This window comes from Schistocerca gregaria, chromosome 7 (assembly GCF_023897955.1).
Source record: "Schistocerca gregaria isolate iqSchGreg1 chromosome 7, iqSchGreg1.2, whole genome shotgun sequence".
In the NCBI taxonomy this organism is placed as follows: Eukaryota; Metazoa; Arthropoda; class Insecta; order Orthoptera; family Acrididae; genus Schistocerca; species Schistocerca gregaria.
The window spans coordinates 479,967,731-479,988,914 of NC_064926.1; the positions used below are offsets into that span (position 1 = coordinate 479,967,731).

The 21,184-nt window shown below is 44.5% G+C and overlaps 1 protein-coding gene across 5 annotated transcripts in view; it reads right to left on the reverse strand.

Annotated features, from left to right (window-relative positions):
• The window catches only part of LOC126282259 (zinc transporter 1), a 268,171-nt gene that overhangs the window by 21,671 nt on the left and 225,316 nt on the right, over positions 1-21,184 (reverse strand). For all 5 annotated transcript variants that reach the window (XM_049981856.1, XM_049981857.1, XM_049981860.1 and 2 more), the window contains 3 exons: positions 18,663-18,922; positions 18,088-18,199; positions 4,729-4,836 (listed from right to left, as the gene is read on the reverse strand). In XM_049981856.1, coding sequence (XP_049837813.1) covers positions 4,729-4,836; positions 18,088-18,199; positions 18,663-18,922 — 480 coding nt within the window. The remainder of the gene's footprint in view (positions 1-4,728; positions 4,837-18,087; positions 18,200-18,662; positions 18,923-21,184) is intronic.

A 21,184-nucleotide genomic window follows, 5' to 3' on the forward strand; every position in this document is an offset into this window, starting at 1 on the left:
AAAACTTGCCTTTGCTTCAGATTTATGAAATGTCACAGCCCTGTCAAATACAATATTGGGATTTTAAACAACAATGCTGAGAAATTAATCTCCAAACATTCTCTAAAAAAGAAAAGGGACAAAGGAGAATATTTATATTCAAGGACTCAGATTACCTGTCATCAAGGCATCTGAGTCTCTCAAGCACATAATATTGCAATGTGTGGAAACTAGTAGAAAGATGGTGTCACAAGATTATGCAAAGCAGTATTTTTGTTAAAGGAATGTGAGGAGACAGTGGTTCACTTACACCTACACATGCACATTAATCTTCCACTAGATCCAACTCAAATTGACGAGGACTGTGGTTAGAAGACTCAATGAGCTTCCAATAACACGCAGCAGTAAGAAGGGTATTTTCAAAATTGCCAATGTGGTGGTTTAATATCTAGCTAAATGAACAAGGCACTTGAATGAATTTAGTCAGCTGCAAGCCTCAGTTCTTGAGTTGTATAAAATAATCATACTGGGTACATAATTTTGCAATGAGAAGCCTTGAAACTGTACAGTAGCAAGTTCCCACGAGTGTCTTTCGAAACAAAGTCTCCATCGTCCAGATTGGGGAACTTGTCTCAACAAAGTACTAGTAGTGCAGTACGACAATAATTTACATGTGGTTTTCTAAACCGTTTCCTTTTATAATACTCACCAAAAAGACTGCTACCAGACATTTACTGGCACTCGCATTACTAAGAAGTATTTGAACTTTAATTGTGAGTATGAATATTTACTTGCAACCTCAATGTCTGCACATAGTAGTTTGGATGTGGTGCATCCATTTCTTAAAACATTTTATCAAAATATTTGGTAGCAACAATGAGCAATTTTACATCCAGTTGACCTTTGCTGGAACACTGTAAATGTTTTGGGGGACTTGTAACCTATTTAACAAGCTCTTGATCATCATCTATGAGCCATCTCACAGCATTAATACATCTGAATGTTGATTCCAATACTTCAATCGAAACTGCCTCAGTTTGCCGGACCAATTTCTGCTAAGCACATCCATACCAACATACTATGCTACCACTGTAAAACAGCTATTCAGTAATCTATGAACCTGAAAGGCTGAATTTCTACACCCCACACTCTGAATATCACTCTAATTGTATTAGGATCTATGTTAGTTTAGCATATTTCAAATCTCTTCAGTTCAGTGTTACTGTATGTATGTTCATTAATGTAAGTCGTAGAGTGTATTTCATTGTTTATAACAATGAAAACAATTTCTGACAATATGATGTAACTGAATAGATAAAAAATCTATTCACCACGTGGCAGCAGAACACACATATAAAAAAGTGTTATAATTAAGCAATCTTTCTGAGCCATTGGCTCCTTCCAGCAAAAGGGTTGAAGAAGGAAGAGGGTGAAGGAAAAGGACTGGAGAGGTCTAGGAAAATGGATAGATTTTGGAAAAGGTGCTCAGAACTGCAGGTCACGGGAGACTTACTGCATGGGATGAGAAGGGAAGACTGCACTGCACTGGATGAAATTTGACAACCTGAGAGCTTAAAGGTGGAAGACAGAGTAATATGCAAGACAGATTACGGCTAAAACATCATGCATGAATTAATGAGTGTGGGAAGCTACGTGCATTGTACATAACAGAGGTGGGAGGCGGACAGCGAAAAATAGTCAGGTAAGAAAATGAAAGATGCAGAAAACTAAAACATAGTTAAGAAAGGAGTAGTATGGGAAGAAATGCTGAGATGGAAGAAATTAACATAAATTAAGGACAGGTGGGTGGTGAGAACCAAGGACATGTTGTAGCACTTGACCAAAAGGAGTATGATAGTGATGGCCTACACAAGCTGTCTGGCACCTCTACATATACCATCTGCCATTAATTCCATCCCTGTAATTCAAACTGACCTGCAGTCCCTCGTTACAACCACAGGCCCCTCACAAGGACCAACACCTCAATCCATAGAACTTCTTACCCTAAGCAATCTATGCACCCCCGCCTTTTACCTTCTTCCTAACATCCACAAACCCAGTCGTCCTGGCCATCCTATAGTTGCTGGCTTCAAAGCACCCACAGAACATATATCTGCCTTAATTCATCAGCACCTGCAACTCATAGCACAAAGACTCCCCCCCTATATCAAAGATACCAATCATTTCCTAGATCGTCTGAAATCTGTGCCCGTCCCAATTCCATAACACATCTTGCTTGTCACTAGTGAAGCTACCTCCCTCTATACCAACATCCCCATGTACATGGTCGGTCTGGTGCTGAGCATTTCCTCAGTCAGCATCCACTTGATTCTAAACCTATGGCGTCCTTCCCGCTCAACTTAATCAACTTTATATTTACAAACCACTGCTTCACCTTTGAGGGCCAGACTTACAAACATGTCAGGGGTACAGCCACAGGAACCAAGATTGCTCCTTCCTATGCTAACCTTTTCATAGGTCACTTGGAGGCGGCTTTCCTAGGATCCATAAGTCTTCAGTCCATTGTTTGGTTTAGATAAGATACATTGATGCTACCTTTGCTATATGGACTCTTGACGAGGCTGACTTGTTAAAATTCCTGGAATCTCTAAATGCATTAGTCCAACTAAATCTCATGTGATCCTACTCCGAATATTGTTCCACTATCCTCGAGATTGATCTCATCTTCACTGAAGGCCAGCTATGCACTTCTGTCCACATTAAACATACTAACAAACAACAGTACTTACATTCTGACACCTGCCATCCTTCCCATGTCAGATATTCCCTCCCATACAGCCTTGGCATTAAAGGCAAATGTATTTACTCAGATGCAGACATTTTACAGCATTACGCCACCACTCTCCCCTCAGCCTTCACATCCACTCCTGGTACTGCTGATCCCTCCAAAAAACAATTTCGGAGCATATCATTGGTGACTCAGTATTATCCTTGTCTGTGAATGTATTAAATAAGCTACTTTGACAAGCCCAAGACTTCCTCAAATCATGTCCTGAAATGAGATCCATTCTGTTTGAGATTTTGCCACCCTCCAAACCTCCACAATATCCTTGTCAGACCCTATGCTCCATCTGCACACATCTCCCTACCCTATGGCTCCTGCCCCTGTGACCGTACCCACTGCAACACTGCCCTACTGACCTACCCTACCACCACCTAAACCAGGCCTGTACGTGGGAAACACATTATCAAATGGAGACACGCCTGTGAAACAGCATGCCATATACCATCTGATATGTAAATGCTGTTTGGGTTTTTATATGGCATGACTATAACCAAATTATCAATTACGATGAATGGACAAAAGGATACCTTGTATACTGTATCCTGTTGCACAGCATCCTCTGTAACACAACAGTGTAACCTGGTGCATGTTTCACCACATGCACCAATTGGACTCTTCCCCCAGACATCTGTTTTTCAGAACTCCGCAAGTGGGAATTAGTGTTACAACATGTCCCTGGTTCTCACCACCCACCTGGCTTAAATTTATGTTAATTTCTTCCATATGAGCATTTCTTCACAGTAACTTCTCTTTTATTGACCCTGTTTTAGTTTTCTACATCTTTCCGTTTCTTGTCTGTCTATTTTTCACCATCCTCCTTCCATCTCTGTTATATACAATGCACTTAGCTTTCCACTCTTACTAACTAGTGCCTGATGTTTTAGCAGAAATCTCTGTCTTCAACCTAAGCCCTCGAGTTTTCAAATCTCGTCTGGTGCAGTCCCCAATAATCAGTCTCTCCTCCTCATCCCGTCCAGTAAGTCTCCCCTGACCCGCAGTTCTGGGAAACTTTTCTGAAATGTACCCCTTTTCCTAGACCTCTCTAGTCCTTTCCTTCACCTTTCTTCCTTCCCTTTCAACCCTTCTGTCAGAAGGAGGAGCTATTGGCTTTGAAAGGCTGAATAACTATAGTATTTTTTATGTGCGTGTTCTCCCACCGCTTGGCGAGTAAATTTTTTATCTATCCAATTACATTGTATTTTATTGTTTAATTCACATACACAAATTCTAAAATCTCTTTGGCAGAAAACAAACAGCAACGATAAATCAAGACTTGCGAGATTAAACTTAAAAAACACTGGACGATCACCAAAAGCTACTATTGTACGCTATGGATGCAATATGCATTGTCCATGATAAAAGAGGGTGACAGCAACGGATCATGCAAGTTTCCATATCGTGCTCCTATTAGAAAATATTTACAATAGCACGATTTTAAATATTTGTTCTGAAATATTAGTTCCATGCACACACAATGTGAGTGGTAAGTTCCTTCTGCCATTAAGCAAGCATGCACACATTCATTTTATAGAGCTGACAAAATATAATCCCACGCTCCATTAAATACGTATCATACACCATATGCAATGACAGCAACTATGGCAACATACCTTTATCCCTTTCACCATTCATGCTCTACTTTGAAGTACAAGGAAAAAAGTTACAGAAGTTGTTTCGTCTATCATTTCAATATATTCTCTAAAGAAAAAAATACATATAGTCACAGATGCTACAGAAAAGTACAAAGTATCAAGAAAAAAGGAAAAAAAAACATACAAAAAGGCTGACAAAAGATTCCAGAACAAGTACTGTAGACTAAAACATACAAAGTACAGCCAAATTTTGACAGAGAAAGAAGAAAGAAGGAAACCCTTTAAGAACCAAAGCATTTTAATCAAAGCACATTACACAGCGGTGACAAGGGAGCTGATTCTGCGACTCACATGTTTCGATGGCCCACAGCAAGTGGATAATGCACATGGCTTATCTGTCTTGGGACAGTCCAACACACAATCTTCAGTTGGTGCTGGCTGGACTGTGTCGTGTGTAAACTGTAAGCAAGTAACTTATCATTACACAACCATCACTTTATTATGAAGTATCTAAGGCAAACAATGTTTTTAGAACTGGCATTTTATTCCATATTTTAGGCACAACTATTAGTAAGTCCTTAGACACTATCTGCAAATACAAACACTCTTTAATTCTACCACCTTTGAATTGCTGGTATTATGTATACAAAAATCACACGGGGCTCTGCCTTTGATCGTGTACACCTTCCGGGTTACAGGACTGGAGTAGGTGGTGGTGGTGGGAGGGTGCATAGGACAGGTTTTACACCAGGGGTGGTTGCAAGGGTAGGAGCCAGAGGGTAGGGAAGGTGGTTTGGGGATTTCATAGGGATGAACCAAGAGGTTACGAAGGTTAGTTGGACGGCAGAAAGACACTCTTGGTGGAGTGGGGAGGATTTCATGAAGGATGGATCTCATTTCGGGGCAGGATTTTAGGAAGTCGTATCCCTGCTGGAGAGCCACATTCAGAGTCTGATCCAGTCCCGGGAAGTATCCTCTCATAAGTGGGGCACTTTTGGGGTTCTTCTGTGAGAGGTTCTGGGTTTGAGGGGATGAGGAAGTGGCTCTGGTTATCTGCTTCTGTACCAGGTCGGGAGGGTAGTTGCGGGATGCGAAAGCTGTTTTCAGGTGGTTGGTGTAATGGTCCAGGGATTCAGGACTGGAGCAGATTCGTTTGGCACGAAGGCCTAGGCTGTAGGGAAGGGACCATTTGATATGGAATGGGTGGCAGCTGTCATAATGGAGGTACTGTTGCTTGTTGGTGGGTTTGATGTGGACGGATGTGTGAAGCTGGCCATTGGACAGATTATAACCTACATCCTTTCGTCTTTCCCTTTCCCTCTCCTTCCTGAAGAAGCAACCATCGGTTGCGAAAGCTAGTAATTCTGTGTGTGTGTGTTTGTGTGTTTTGTTCATGTGCCTGTCTGCCGGCGCTTTCCCGCTTGGTAAGTCTTGGAATCTTAGTTTTTAATATATTTTTCCCATGTGGAAGTTGCTTTCTATTTTATATATATATATATATATATATATATATATATATATATATATAAAGAAAGAAACTTCCACATGGGAAAAATATATTAAAAACAAAGATTCCAAGACTTACCAAGCGGGAAAGTGCCGGTAGATAGGCACAATGAATAAAACACACAAACACACACACAGAATTTCGAGCTTTTGCAACCGGCGGCTGCTTCGTCAGGAAAGAGGGAAGGAAAAGGAAAGATGAAAGGATGTGGGTTTTAAGGAAGAGGGTAAGGAGTCATTCCAATCCTGGGAGTGGAAAGACTTACCTTAGGGGGAAAAAAAGGATAGGTATATACTCGCGTGCGCGCACGCACGCACGCACACACACACACACACACACACATCCATCCATCCATCCATCCATCCATACACAGACACAAGCAGCTTGTGTCTATGTGTGGATGGATGTGTGTGTGTGTGTGTGTGTGTGTGTGTGTGTGTGTGTGTGTGTGTGTGTGTGTGGGCGCGCGCGCGAGTGTACACCTGTCCTTTTTTTCTCCCTAAGGGAAGTCTTTCCGCTCCCGGGATTGGAATGACTCCTTACCCTCTCCCTTAAAACCCACATCCTTTCGTCTTTCCCTCTCCTTCCCTCTTTCCTGAATTTTCTGTGTGTGTGTTTGTGTGTTTTGTTCATTGTGCCTGTCTGCCGGCGCATGCTTGTGTCTGTATATGTATGGATGGATGTGCGTGTGCGCGCGCAAGTATATACCTATCCTTTTTTCCCTCTAAGGTACGTCTTTCCTCTCCCGGGATTGGAATGACTCCTTACCATCTCCCTTAAAACCCACATCCTTCCGTCTTTCCCTCTCCTTCCCTCTTTCCTGAAGAAGCAACCATTGGTTGCGAAAGCTAGAAATTTTGTGTGTGTGTTTGTGTGTTTTTTTATTGTGCCTGTCTACCGGCACTTTCCCGCTTGGTAAGTCTATATATATAAGACAAAGATTTGCTACATAGACATATATATAGTCACATTGTGTCATTTTAGAATGTGTACAATTTTGGCTCCTTGATGCACTTAACAAGAGAAACCTGTACCAAATAGGCAGTGTAATTATTTTCTCAGTTCCCCATGATACACCATCACTCCATATGATACTTCTGAACTATCAGATCTAGAGTTACCAAAAGAGTCCAACATGAACAAGCAAAGAGTGATTGCCTTCGGCCATTACAGGGCTGTTCTCTTTGAATGGCCATGGTTTTTCATTATTTTAAGAAAGAAAATATCTCAATGTCACAGCTCTTACAGAAATTTAGCAATAGCCACCACTGCAGAAAATGAGTTTTGTATTCCAAGGAGGACTGACGATAATGGTTGCAATAGTTTGCATCAAACTCATTGCATTCTAAGTCTGGAGTAGTAATGGTCTGTTCAACGTAAAAGGCTTTTATGCATTACAGAGGATTGCAATCTGTTAATTCTACAATGTATAATCCTTGAAAACAGGTCCTCTTGAAAATATTTTTAATGGGACGCAATATTTTGACCGTGCAAAGGTAGCATAATCAGTAGTATCTTAATTAGTGGCTGGAATGAATGGCTTGATGAGAAATGAACTGCCTTTTAATAAATTTTTGAATTTAAGTTTTAAGTCAAAAGCCTTAAATTTATCTTTAGGACGAGAAGACCCTGTACAGTTTAACATTCTATTTTTATATAGTTTTTTGTTGATCTTTCTATATTTGATGATAATGTTTTGTAGGGGTGACATGAAGAATAAATAAATTCATTACTATTATTATCACTGATTTATGTTTGTGGTTTAGATCCATAACTTATGATCATAAGATTACGTTACCTTAGGAACAACAGCATAACTCTTTTTGAGAGCTCATACTGACAAAGCAGATTGTGACCTCAATGTTGAATTAAGAAAAATCTTGGGTGCGGGAGCCCAGTAATTATGTCTGATCAACCTTTAAATACTTACATGATCCGAGTTCAGATCAGCACGAGCCAGGTTGGTTGCTATCCTAAGATTATTTATCCATATTAGCATGAAAGGAGCATATGGGTAAAATATTTTTTTTTTTTATGTTATTGATTATTTTAATTGACTGCTATTTTGACAGACTAATGTGTTGAATTTAGAACTCATTTATGTAGATTTTTTCTAGAAACAGTATTGATACTTTATGATTATTTATATTTTATTTTAAATTTTCTTCTGTTGGTTATTTGTTTTTTAATTAGTGTGGATTTTTTTAACTTTATTGGAGTGTAAGGTTTTAGGTTATAGCCAAATAGGTAGGATTTGTTGGTATACCTCAACATTTTTGTGATGCTATCAAGTCAATTTGTCAGGAACATCCTACATCTACATCTACATCCATACTCCGCAAGCCACCTGACTGTGTGTGACGGAGGGTACCCTGAGTACCTCTATCGGTTCCCCCTTCTATTCCAGTCTTGTATTGTACGTGGAAAGAAGGAGTGTCGGTATGCTTCTGTGTGGGCTCTAATCTCTCTGATTTTATCCTCATGGTCTCTTCGCGAGACATACGTAGGAGGGAGCAATATACTGCTTGACTCATCGGTGAAGGTATGTTCTCGGAGCTTTAACAAAAGCCCGTACCGAGCTACTGAGCGTCTCTCATGCAGGGTCTTCCACTGGAGTTTATCTATCATCTCCGTAACGCTTTCGCGATTACTAAATGATCCTGTAACGAAGCGCGCTGCTCTCCGTTGGATCTTCTCTATCTCTTCTATCAACCCTATCTGGTGCGGATCCCACACTGGTGAGCAGTATTCAAGCAGTGAGCGAACAAGCGTACTGTAACAAGGTAACTGATCGACGTTAGAGATATAGGTCTATAGTTCTGCACATCTGTTCGACGTCCCTTCTTGAAAACGGCGATGATCTGTGCCCTTTTCCAATCCTTTGGAACGCTTCGCTTTTCTAGAGACCTATGGTACACTGCTGCAGGAAGGGGGGGCAAGTTCCTTCGCGTACTCTGTGTAAAATCGAACTGGTATCCCATCAGGACCAGCTGCCTTTCCTCTTTTGAGCGATTTTAATTGTTTCTCTATCCCTCTGTCGTCTATTTAGATATCTACCATTTTGTCAACTGTGCGACAACCTAGAGAAGGAAGCACAGTGCAGTCTTCCTCTGTGAAACAGCTTTGGAAAAAGACATTTAGTATTTCGGCCTTTAGTCTGTCATCCTCTGTTTCAGTAGCATTTTGGTCGCAGAGTGTCTGGACATTTTGTTTTGATCCACCTACCGCTTTGACATAGGACCAAAATTTCTTAGGATTTTCTGCCAAGTCAGTACATAGAACTTTACTTTTGAATTCATTGAAAGCCTCTCGCATAGCCCTCCTCACACTACATTTCGCTTCGCGTAATTTTTGTTTGTGTGCAAGGCTTTGGCTATGTTTATGTTTGCTGTGAAGTTCCCTTTGCTTCCTCAGCAGTTTTCTAACTCGGTTGTTGTACCACGGTGGCTCTTTTCCATCTCTTACGATCTTGCTTGGCACATACTCATCTAACGCATATTGTACGAAGGTTTTGAACTTTGTCCACTGATCCTCAACACTATCTGTACTTTAGACGAAACTTTTGTGTTGAGCCGTCAGGTACTCTGTAATCTGCCTTTTGTCACTTTTTCTGAACAGAATAATCTTCCTACCCTTTTTAATATTTCTATTTACGGCTGAAATCATCGATGCACTAACCGCTTTATGATCGCTGATTCCCTGTTCTGCATTAACTGATTCAAATAGTTCGGGTCTGTTTGTCACCAGAAGGTCTAATATGTTATCGCCACGACTCAGTTCTCTGTTTAACTGCTCAAGGTAGTTTCCAGATAAAGCACTTAAAAATATTTCACTGGATTCCTTTTCATATTATATCTAATTATTTTTTTATTTTTTATGTTTTAAATTTAATCATTTCTTTGGCTGTTTGGGTAATTTTCTTATTTGACTTATACGTGTTCCTTTCTAATGGGGTTTTATAAGATTTAGTGTTTATACACTAATGACTGCTAGCTGATCTTCGAATTTGAATTACTTTATGTTAGGTTCTCTATGTTCTGTTGCTCAAACCATTTCATATGAAGTTAGATTAGCCTTGGTTCTGTTATCTTTGGTTAGTTTAATTAGTAGTTTTAATATATTTGATTTTATGAGTCATTAACTTTATTGTTGGTTTATTATTTTTTCTTTTCCCTTGGCCTTATCTTTTTTTGCTTCTTGTTTAGCTGAAACTAACCAAGTGGAGGGGAGGAGAGCGGAGGGGAGGAGAGCGGAGGGGATTCGGACCAGGACACTGTGAAGGGAGGAGAGCGGAGGGGATTCGGACCAGGACACTGTGAAGGGAGGAGAGCGGAGGGGATTCGGACCAGGACACTGTGAAGGGAGGAGAGCGGAGGGGATTCGGACCAGGACACTGTGAAGGGAGGAGAGCGGAGGGGATTCGGACCACGACACTGTGAAGGGAGGAGAGCGGAGGGGATTCAGACCACGACACTGAGAAGGGAGGAGAGCGGAGGGGATTCAGACCACGACACTGAGAAGGGAGGAGAGCGGAGGGGATTCGGACCACGACACTGAGAAGGGAGGAGAGCGGAGGGGATTCGGACCACGACACTGAGAAGGGAGGAGAGCGGAGGCGATTCGGGCCATGACACTGTGAAGGGAGGAAAGCGGAGGCGATTCGGGCCACGACACTGTGAAGGGAGGAAAGCGGAGGGGATTCGGGCCACGACACTGCGTGGGGAGGAGAGCAGAGGGGATTCGGACGAGGACACTGCGAGGAGCTGACGGATGGGGACCAGGACACTCTGAGGGGAGGTGAGGGGAGGGGATTTTTTTGGGTTGTGGTTTTTGGGGCGCACAACTACAATGGTCATTAGCGCCCTGACTAATTTAGGAATGAACCGCGAGGCACAAGGTTAAAACAGCAACTAAAAGGGACAAAACTATAAAAGACGTATTAACAGACATAGGATTAAAAAACTACAGCATAATCAAACGTCCTTAGACAGTTGTGTCAAGTTGATAAAACGAAGAACGCGAGCAACAGCTCCTGGGTCATCCGCTAAAATGGCATCCAGAGTACATGGCAGGCCAAGATCAAGACGCAGCGTAGTAAAATCCGGACAGGACGTTAAAATGTGGCGGACCGTCAGCAATTGCCCACATGGACAGAACAGCGCCGGTGCTGCCGTCAGCAGATGGCGATGGACTGAAGTGGCAGTGTCCAATTCGTAGCCGGGCCAAAACGACCTCCTCCCGCCGAGAAGGATGTGAGGAGGACGTCCAAACTACGGGAAGAGGTTTCAAGGCCCGAAGCTTGTTGTCCCTAAGTGCAGCCCAATCGGCATGCCACAGCGATAAAATGCGCCGACAAATGATCATGCTACAATCTGATGAAGGGACACAACAAGAAGCCGTCCGAGGCTGGAGGACCTTGGCCGCGGCATCTGCAGCTTCGTTCCCAGGGATACCGACATGGCCAGGAACCCACATAAAGCTAACTGGAGACCCGTCATCCACCAGCCGCTGAAGAGAGCGTTGGATCCGGCGCACGAAAGGGTGAACCGGATACGGATCACTGAGGCTCTGGATGGCGCTCAGAGAATCGGAGCAGATGACATAAGCAGAATGTCGGTGGCGACAGACGTAAAGAACAGCCTGGTAGAGGGCAAAGAGCTCAGCTGTGAAGATCGAACAATGGCCATGTAGCCGGTATTTGAAACTTTGTGCACCGACAATAAAAGAACACCCGACCCCGTCATTGGTCTTAGAGGCATCTGTATAAATGAAGGTCATATTAATGAACTTCGAACGAAGTTCGACTAAACAGGAGTGGTATACTGAACCAGGGGTAACCTCCTTTGAGAGCGAGCGGAGGTCAAGGTGAACGCTAACCTGGAGCCAAGGTGGCGTGTGGCTCTCGCCCACTCTAAAGGTTGCAGGGAGTGAAAAATCAAGGTGTTGAAGGAGGCGACGAAAGCGAACTCCAGGGGGTAGCAGGGCAGAGACATACAACCCGTATTGACGGTCAAGAGAGTCGTCAAAAAAGGAAGGATACGATGGGTGGTCGGGAATTGACAGAAGGCGACAGGCGTAACGACAAAGCAGTATATCGCGCCGGTAGGTGAGTGGCAATTCACCGGCTTCAGCATGAAGACTCTCGACAGGACTAACATAAAACACTCCGATCGCAAGCCGCAAACCCCGATGTTGTATGGAGTTGAGGCGGCGTAAGATGGACGGCCGTGCAGAGGAGGATACAAAGCACCCATAATCCAGCTTGGAGCAGAAGATCGACCGATAGAGGCGAAGTAGGACTGTTTGATCCGCTCCCCACAACGTGCCACTGAGAACACGGAGGACATTTACAGAAAGGGTACAACAGGCAGCCAAATATGACATGTGGAGACTAAGTTTCCTGTCAAATGTAAGACCTAAAAATTTTGTTGTCTCCACGAATGGGAGAGCAACGGGGCCGAGTCGTAAGGACGGTGGGAGAAACTCTTTGTAGTGCCAGAAGTTAATACAGACTGTTTTCTCGGCATAAAAACGGAAGCCATTGGCGACACTCCAGGAGTAAAGATGGTTAAGAGAACGCTGAAGAGAGCGCTCCAGGAAACACGTACGCGCATAGCAATAGATGGTAAAATCGTCCACGAAAAGGGAGCCTGATACATCATCTGGGAGGCAATCCATTATTGGATTGATCGCTATGGCGAAGAGAGTGACGCTCAAAACGGAGCCCTGTGACACCCCATTTTCCTGGCGAAAGGTGTCTGACAGGACAGAACCCACACGTACCGTGAACTGTCGATCCATTGAAAAGGAACGAATAAAAAGAGGGAGGCGACCGCGAAAGCCCCATGTATGCATGGTGAGGAGAATGCCCGCCCTCCAACAGGTGTCTTAAGCCTTCTCCAAATCAAAGAACACAGCCACTGTCGGGTGCTTCCGCAAGAAGTTATTCATAATGAAGGTTGACAGGGTAACCAGATGGTCAACAGTAGAGCGGCGCCTACGAAATCCACATTGTACATTGGTAAGTAGGCGTCGAGATTCGAGCAGCCAAACCAACCGAGAGTTAACCATTCGCTCCATCACCTTACAGACACAGCTGGTAAGCGAGATGGGTCAATAACTGGAAGGCAAGTGCTTGTCCTTCCCCGGCTTAGGAATCGGTACAACAATAGACTCGTGCCAGCATGCGGGAACATGTCCCTCAATCCAGATGCGATTGTTAAGTACGAAGAAGGAAACCTTTACCCGCAGGAGAAAGGTTCTTCAGCAACTGAATATGAATAGAATCAGGCCCCGGAGCGGAGGACCGTGACCAGGCAAGTGCTTTTTCGAGTTCCCGCATAGTGAATGGGGCATTGTAGTTTTCACAATTCGAGGAGTGGAAATTAGGTGGCCGAGCCACCTCTGCCTGTTTTCGGGGGAGGAAGACAGGGGGGTAATGAGTGGAGCTCGAAACCTCTGCGAAAAAGTAGCCGAAGGCATTGGAGACATCCTCAGGGGCCACAAGGACGTCATTCGCGACCGTCAAGCCAGAAACTGGCGAGTGGACCTTAGTGCCAGATAGCTGGCGCAGGGTATCCCAGACAACAGAAGGAGTAAAACTGTTGAAGGTGCTTGTGAAAGCAGCCCAGCTGGCTTTCTTGCTTTCTTTAAAAATACGACGACACTGCGCACGTAATTGTTTGTAATTGATACAATTCGCCACTGTATGGTGGCGTTTAAAGGTGCGTAAAGCACGTCGACGAGCACGTAAGGCGTCTCTACATGCTGCGGTCCACCAGGGGACCGGTACGCGACGTGGAGAAGAAGTAGTGTGAGGGATGGAATATTCAGCATCAGTGAGAATGACTTCCGTGAGGTGTGCGGCCTGACTATCGCAGCTTGTGAAGGTTTGAATCTGAAAGGTCGCCCTGGAAGTGAAGAGCCCCCAGTCTGCTTCGGAGATGTTCCAACTAGTTGAGCACGGAGAGGGGGTATGATGCAGGAGATGGATAACACACGGGAAGTGGTCGCTCGAATATGCATCAGAAAGCGCATACCACTCAAACCGGGGTGCAAGTTGGGTAGTACATACAGAGAGGTCTAAATGGGAATAGGTGTGAGAGGCGTCTGAAAGGAAAGTAGGGGTGCCAGTATTGAGGCAGACAAGATTGAGCTGGTTGAAAACGTCTGCTAACAGGGAGCCCCTCGGACAGGATGCTGGAGAGCCCCAAAGAGGATGGTGAGCATTGAAGTCTCCAGTTAACAAAAATGGTGCAGGGAGCTGAGCAATAATTTGCAGCATGTCTGCCCTGGTAACGGCAGACGACGATGGAGTGTAAACGGTACAGATGGAAAATGTAAAATTGGGGAGAATAATGCGGACGGCAACTGCCTGCAGGCCGGTGTGCAATGTGATAGGATCATAGTAGATATCATCCCGGGACCAGCAACATAACCCCTCCATGAGCTGGAATACCTGCCACAGGGGGTAAGTCAAAACACTAAGAGTTGTAGTGTGCCAAGGCAATTTGATCGCATGGGCGTAGCTTCGTTTCCTGGAGGGCTACGACGAGCGGACGGTGCGAGCAGAGCAGCAATGTCAAGTCCTCTTGGTTGGAACGAATGCTGCGAATATTCCAGTGAATAAGTGCCATCGTGAGAAGAAGATGCAAGAAGGGGTCATCTAGAAGGCCCCTGAGGGCCCGGCTTCGAGCGAGCACTGCCGCCGCTAGCAGGAGGCGGACAGTCATCGTCCATTTGTTCTATAGGTTCATCGGCCATCTTGTGAAGATGGCCGGGAGGGGGAGCTTCCTCCGCTGGTGAACGGCCAGATGTTCGGCTACCAGCGGTGCGGCCAGGCGAAACGGATGACGGCCTGGGGCGGCAACCGCTGGGTGGCGCAAGAGGAGAAATGCGCCGTGGCGGGGAAGGAGAACTGTGCTTCCTATGAGCCTTCTTGGAAGGTCGTTTTGTGGAAGGATTGGTCGATGGCTGAGGGTTCGAGGTACGTAGAAGGTCTGCATGAGACAGTTCTTTCTTGAAGGCCCGTGCTTCTGACTTCTGGGTCTTCGTCCTGGCAGATGCTGATACAAGTGCTTGTGTCGGAGGGGCAACGGGAGGAAGAGGAGACGTCGACCGGGCGATCTTAGCACTGGCCGAACGGACGACCATAGTGCTGAAGGTCAGATCGCATGTCTGCGTTGCCACCTCCCTGGTAGTCATAGGAGAGACGAGGACAGTACTGTACTTCCCCGCTGGGAGCAACGTGGGCTTCCTGCTAGCGAATAGCTTGCGAGCAGCCGAGGTGGAGACTCTCTCTTTGACCCGAATTTCTTGGATACAGCATTCTTCCTTGTAGACGGGACAGTCGCGGGAGGATGCTGCATGGTCACCGCGACAGTTCACACAACGAGGAGACGGAGGTGGACAGTCACCCTCATGGGCATCCCTGCCACAAGTCACACATGTAGCCGCATTGGAACAAGGATGGCGAGTGTGATTGAAACGCTGACACTGGTAGCAGCGCATAGGTGTCAGGACATAGGGGCGAACAGAAATAACCTCGTAGCCCGTCTTGATGTGCGACGGCAGCTGAACACTATCAAAGGTCAAGAAAAGTGTCCGGGTTGGTACAAGGTTATTTTTGACCTTTTTCATGACCCTATGGACAGCCGTCATGCCCTGCTTGGCGAGGAAAGACTGAATCTCCTCGTCAGTCAATCCGTCGAGTGATCTAGTATAGACCACTCCACGAGACGAATTCAAAGTGCAGTGAGCCTCCACCCGGACAGGGAACGTGTACAGGAGTGTGGCCCGAAGCAGTTTTTGTGCCTGAAAGGCACTCTCAGTTTCTAGTAACAAGGTACCACTACGCAACCTGGTACAAGACTTGACAGATCCGGCATCTACGCCCTTCTGGATAACGAAAGGGTTGACAGAGGAAAAATCCTTTCCGTCCTCAGATCGAGAAACTACGAGGAACTGTGGGGCAGGCAGTAGTACTTTTGTCACTGGTGGCTGGTCAAGTTTCCGTTTGTGGGCAGAAGTCGAGAGAGAAGAAGAAGAGAAATCCATTGCAGAGGAATCCCCCATGATTGGCAGCGTCTCCGATGGTGCGCTCCTTCCTTGTGGGGACCCTCTCAGAGGGCACTCCCGCCTTAGGTGATTGTTCACACCTCAGGTCACACCTCCGAGAAACGGACGGAGGGACCAATCGGCATGGTCGGAACGTGTCAGCTCAGGCAATCACCCCTCCCTGGGCCTGGCCTTTACCAAGGGGTACGTGCGTGCCTTACTTGTCTACCCAGGGCGGGGAATTATGCGTTACCCCGTCACCGGCTACGCGTGCGAACGCGTGAGTCGGCCTTCAGGCACGCACAGGGAGGAAGGAAGAAGAGGAAAAAGAAAGGAGAGAGGGAAAGAAGGGACATACTGTCTCAAACGCCGAAGTGGAGACCAGAGAAGGAGAAGGAGGCAAGGAGGAGGAGGCAAGGAGAAGGAGGCAAGGAGAAGAAGGCAAGGAGAAGAAGGCAAGGAGAAGAGTAAGTAAGACAGTGAGATGGAGAAGAACAAAGAAAGGAATCAACCAAAGGAAGGAAGAAACCAGAAGAAGTGAAAAACCAAAATGAACGCAAATATAGGTCGTGAAACCGTCCGTCTCCGGACGCAGGCGCTAACTACCCCCTTGAGGGGGAGGGACTCCTTTTAGTCGCCTCTTACGACAGGCAGGAATACCGCGGGCCTATTCTAACCCTCGGACCCACAGGGGGGGGGGGGGGGGGAGGAGGTGAAAAGGGGGGATGGGGGCCAGTACACTGTGTGGGGAGGGGAGGGATTGGGACCAGGACACAAGGGGGTGGAGGAGAGGGGACCCTGCAAGGGGAGGAGAGGGGAGGGAATGCGGACTAGGACACAGCGAGGGGAGGGGACTGTGGCAGTCAGGGTTGGTGAGGGAGCAGACAGACACAGCATGGGGAGGAAGAAACGGACATGGAAAGAGGAGGAGAGAAGCAAATGGACACGGCGAGAGGAGTGTGAGGAGCATAGGAGGCAACAGACACGGCGAGAGGAGGGGAGGAGGAAATGGTATCAAGGGGAGGAGGGAATGAACTCAAGCACAGGATCATAATCTATTGTACTTGCTGAGAAAGCTTCTCCTTAATAGTAATTTTTAAGCAAGATATTCTATAGCTGTACTTACCACCACCACCACCACCACCACCACCACCACCACCACCACCGTCTTAACAGCAGTGCTTTCATGTACATGTTTCACAGGTTCAAAGCTAGTGCTAGGTTCAGTATCTCCCTGCTGTATTTATTTGTCCATGATTCGACCCTTGCTCGGTTTTGGACAGGAACATTAGGATCTTTCTAATTGACTAACACACTAAACAATGTATCAATGTAGCACCTTTGACCCTTTCCTTTAAGTACTTCAATGAGAAGCTTTGTTTTAAACCTTGAGACTTGTAATCTAAATTTACACTAAAGCTCCTTACACGCATCATGCCTGAGGCAATTTGTAATCTGTGGCACTCAATTGTGGTGGCCCAATGAAGCACAGAATATGATGTGCCACCACTACCCAGGATACACAGCTGCTAATGTTGTTGCTGTCAGATGTTTTGATTTTTGAAGTTCAAACTCTGAATGTTCATTTTCGAGAAAATAATTTTTAAGAGTTGGAAACAAGGCTCTATTACATACTGAATCTGAAGTACAGGTGCCCGAATACCTGAGTTCTGAACTGGATCAGCGATATGTTGAAATGTGTGCTGAACTTTTGTAGTATACAGAGGAAGAAGGAATGAAAACTGGCACTATAAGCCAATGCAGCAGTTGCAAGAATCACAGACCTGAGGCTTAATTGCCTTTCATGCTCAGTATGATCAGTAGACCTTGCTCTGTGCACTTTCCTTATGTCTCAACAATATTATGAAACAGATACTTTACTCCTCACAATGTAGAGGAGACAATGAGTTGCAAACAGAGACAATGAAAAGACTGCTATACATTTTAGCTTTTCACCAAAAGGCCTCCTTTTGAAGTAGAAAAGATGCACACATTCTCAAAACAACTAGCACACATATGACCACTGTCTCTGGCAGCTTAGACTGGCCACAATGGTCAGAGACAATAGAGTGTGAGTGTTTGTGTGTTTTAACATAGGTTAGTTTATGGTTCACCAGGAAAATTACTCAATATAAAAGTTTACTTACATCATTGATTTCTATAAATTCTGGCTGAATAGTTGTTGAATGGATGCCTTCATTATGAAAGAATTCCTTCACTTTTTCAGCTATCTTCATATATTCTGAAAGATTTCTACACCTGAAACACAAGTCTTTACTGAAGTACATGCAACATGAAATGTGAGTAATGTCATTATATTACTCCAAAAGTGTCACTTATATGTAACTACATACCCCACATGTACAACAACACCAGACGATATGCAAAACTAATTATAGAATCAATGGAAGTCATTTTTCAGGCGATCCAGGTATATAAGTGTGCATGAAATTTTTGTGGCAGATGATAGGGGGGCTGAGGAGGGGGATAATGGGGAGGGGAGTGAAAGATAGGAAAAGCGTGGCAATTTTAACAAACACCTGAGGTCATTTTCCAGATATGCACACCTGCATTTCACTAACGACTGCTCAATAATGATACACAAACATTGTCACCCATGATTTGTACTGTATATTCATATTCCTCCTCCCACTTCTTTGTGTACTTCCAAATTATATGGAATTGGGTTAATGTGCATCACATAATGAAGGCAAAATCCTACCTGATATGTGCTGAAGCAATTATGCGATCACCAGCAAGTTGCCAAACATGGAACTCATGAACTGCAAGTACACCATCCACCTTATCAAGTAACCTTCGTTGGATAGCATCCACCTGGATGTGTGTTGGCACTGTCTGCAGTAAAATCAGAGCAGATTCCTGGAGAAGAGGCCACACTGATCGCAGGATTAGTACCACCAGAAGTAAACTAAGTGCCGGATCCAAATAAAATTTGTAACTCCAGGATGTCAGGTAAACAACCTGCAGAAAAACAGAAAATCAGTAACAATTTAATATTCGGAGCATATACTATTAACTAGTTATCAATGTCTACGAGATATGTAAATAAGGTGGCAATGGCATGAAAAGGGACCACATTACTTACTTACCATGCACTTTAATACACTGAAGTGTCAAAGAAACTGGTATAGGCATGTCTATTCTAACACAGAGATACATAAACAAGTAGAATACAGTGCTGCGGTCAGCAACACCTCTATAAGACAACAAGTGTCTGCCACAGTTGTTAGCTCAGTTACTGCTGCTAAAATGCTAGGTAATCAAGATTTAAATGTGTTTGAATGTAGTGTTATAGTCAGCACACAAGCAATTAAACACAGCATCTCTGATGTAGCCATGAAGTGCGAATTTTCCCAGACAACCATTTCATGAGTGTACCGTGAATATCAGGAATCTCCGACATCGCTGCAGCCGGAAAATGATCTTACAAGAACAGGGCCAATGACAACTGAAGAGAATCATTCAACGTGACCAAAGTGCAATCCTTCTGCAAAATGCTGCAGATTTCAATGCTGAGCGTTCAACAACTGTCGGTGCGCAAACCATTCATGATTGATATCGGCTTTCGGAGCTGAAGGCCCAACATGTACCCCTGATGGCTGATGACTGCACACACAAAGCTTTACCCGGGCAGGGACTACTCAAGAGGATGTCGTTATCAGGAGAAAGAAAACTGGCGTTCTACGGGTCGGAACGTGGAATGTCAGATCCCTTAATAGGGCAGGTAGATTAGAAAACTTAAAAAGAGAAATGGATAGGTTAAAGTTAGATATAGTGGGAATTAGTGAAGTTCGGTGGCAGGAGGAACAAGACTTCTGGTCAGTTGACTACAGGGTTATAAACACAAAATCAAATAGGGGTAATGCAGAAGTAGGATTAATAATGAATAGGAAAATAGGAATGCGGGTAAGCTACTACAAACAACATAGTGAACGCATTATTGTGGCCAAGATAGATATGAAGCCCACACCCACTACAGTAGTACAAGTTTATATGCCAATTAGCTCTGCAGATGACTAAGACATTGAAGAAATGTATGATCAAATAAAAGAAATTATTCAGATAGTGAAGGGTGACGAAAATTTAATAGTCATGGGTGACTGGAATTCGGTAGTAGGAAAAGGGAGAGAAGGAAACGTAGTAGGTGATTATGGACTGGGGCAAAGAAATGAAAGAGGAAGCCGCCTGGTAGAATTTTGCACAGAGCACAACTTAATCGTAGGTAACACTTGATTCAAGAATCATAAAAGAAGGATGTATACATGGAAGAAGCCTAGGGATACTGACAGGTTTCAGATAGATTATATAATGGTAAGACAGAGATTAGGAACCAGGTTTTAAATTGTAAGACATTTCCAGGGGCAGATGTGGACTCTAACCACAATCTATTGGTTATGACCTGTAGATTAAAACTCAAGAAACTGCAAAAAGGTGCGAATTTAAGGAGATGGGACCTGGATAAACTGACTAAACCAGAGGTTGTACGGAGTTTCAAGGAGAGCATAAGGGAGCAATCAACAGGAATGGGGGAATGAAATACAATAGAAGAAGAATGGGTAGCTTTGAGGCATGAAGTAGTGAAGGCAGCAGAGGATCAAGTAGGTAAAAAGACGTGGGCTAGTAGAAATCCTTGGGTAACAGAAGAAATACTGAATTTAATTGATGAAAGGAGAAAATATAAAAATGCAGTGAATGAAGCAGGCAAAAAGGAATACAAACGTCTCAAAAATGACATCGACAGGAAGTGCAAAATGGCTAAGCAGGGATGGCTAGAGGACAAATGTAAGGATGTAGAGGCTTATCTAACTAGGAGGAAGATATCCTGCCTACAGGAAAATTAAAGAGACCTTTGGATATGAGAGAACCGCTTGTATGAACATAAAGAGCTCAGATGGAAACCCAGTTCTAACCAAAGAAGGGAAAGCAGAAAGGTGGAAGGAGTATATAGAGGGTCTCTACAAGGGCGATGTACTTGAGGACAATATTATGGAAATGGAAGAGAATGTAGATGAAGATAAAATGGGAGATATGATACTGCGTGAAGAGTTTGACAGAGCACTTAAAGACCTGAGTCGAAACAAGGCCCCTGGAGTAGACAACATTCCATTGGAAGTACTGACGGCTTTGGGAGAGCCAGTCCTGACAAAACTCTACCATCTGGTAAGCAAGATGTATGAGACAGGTGAAATACCCTCAGACTTCAAGAAGAATATAATAATTCCA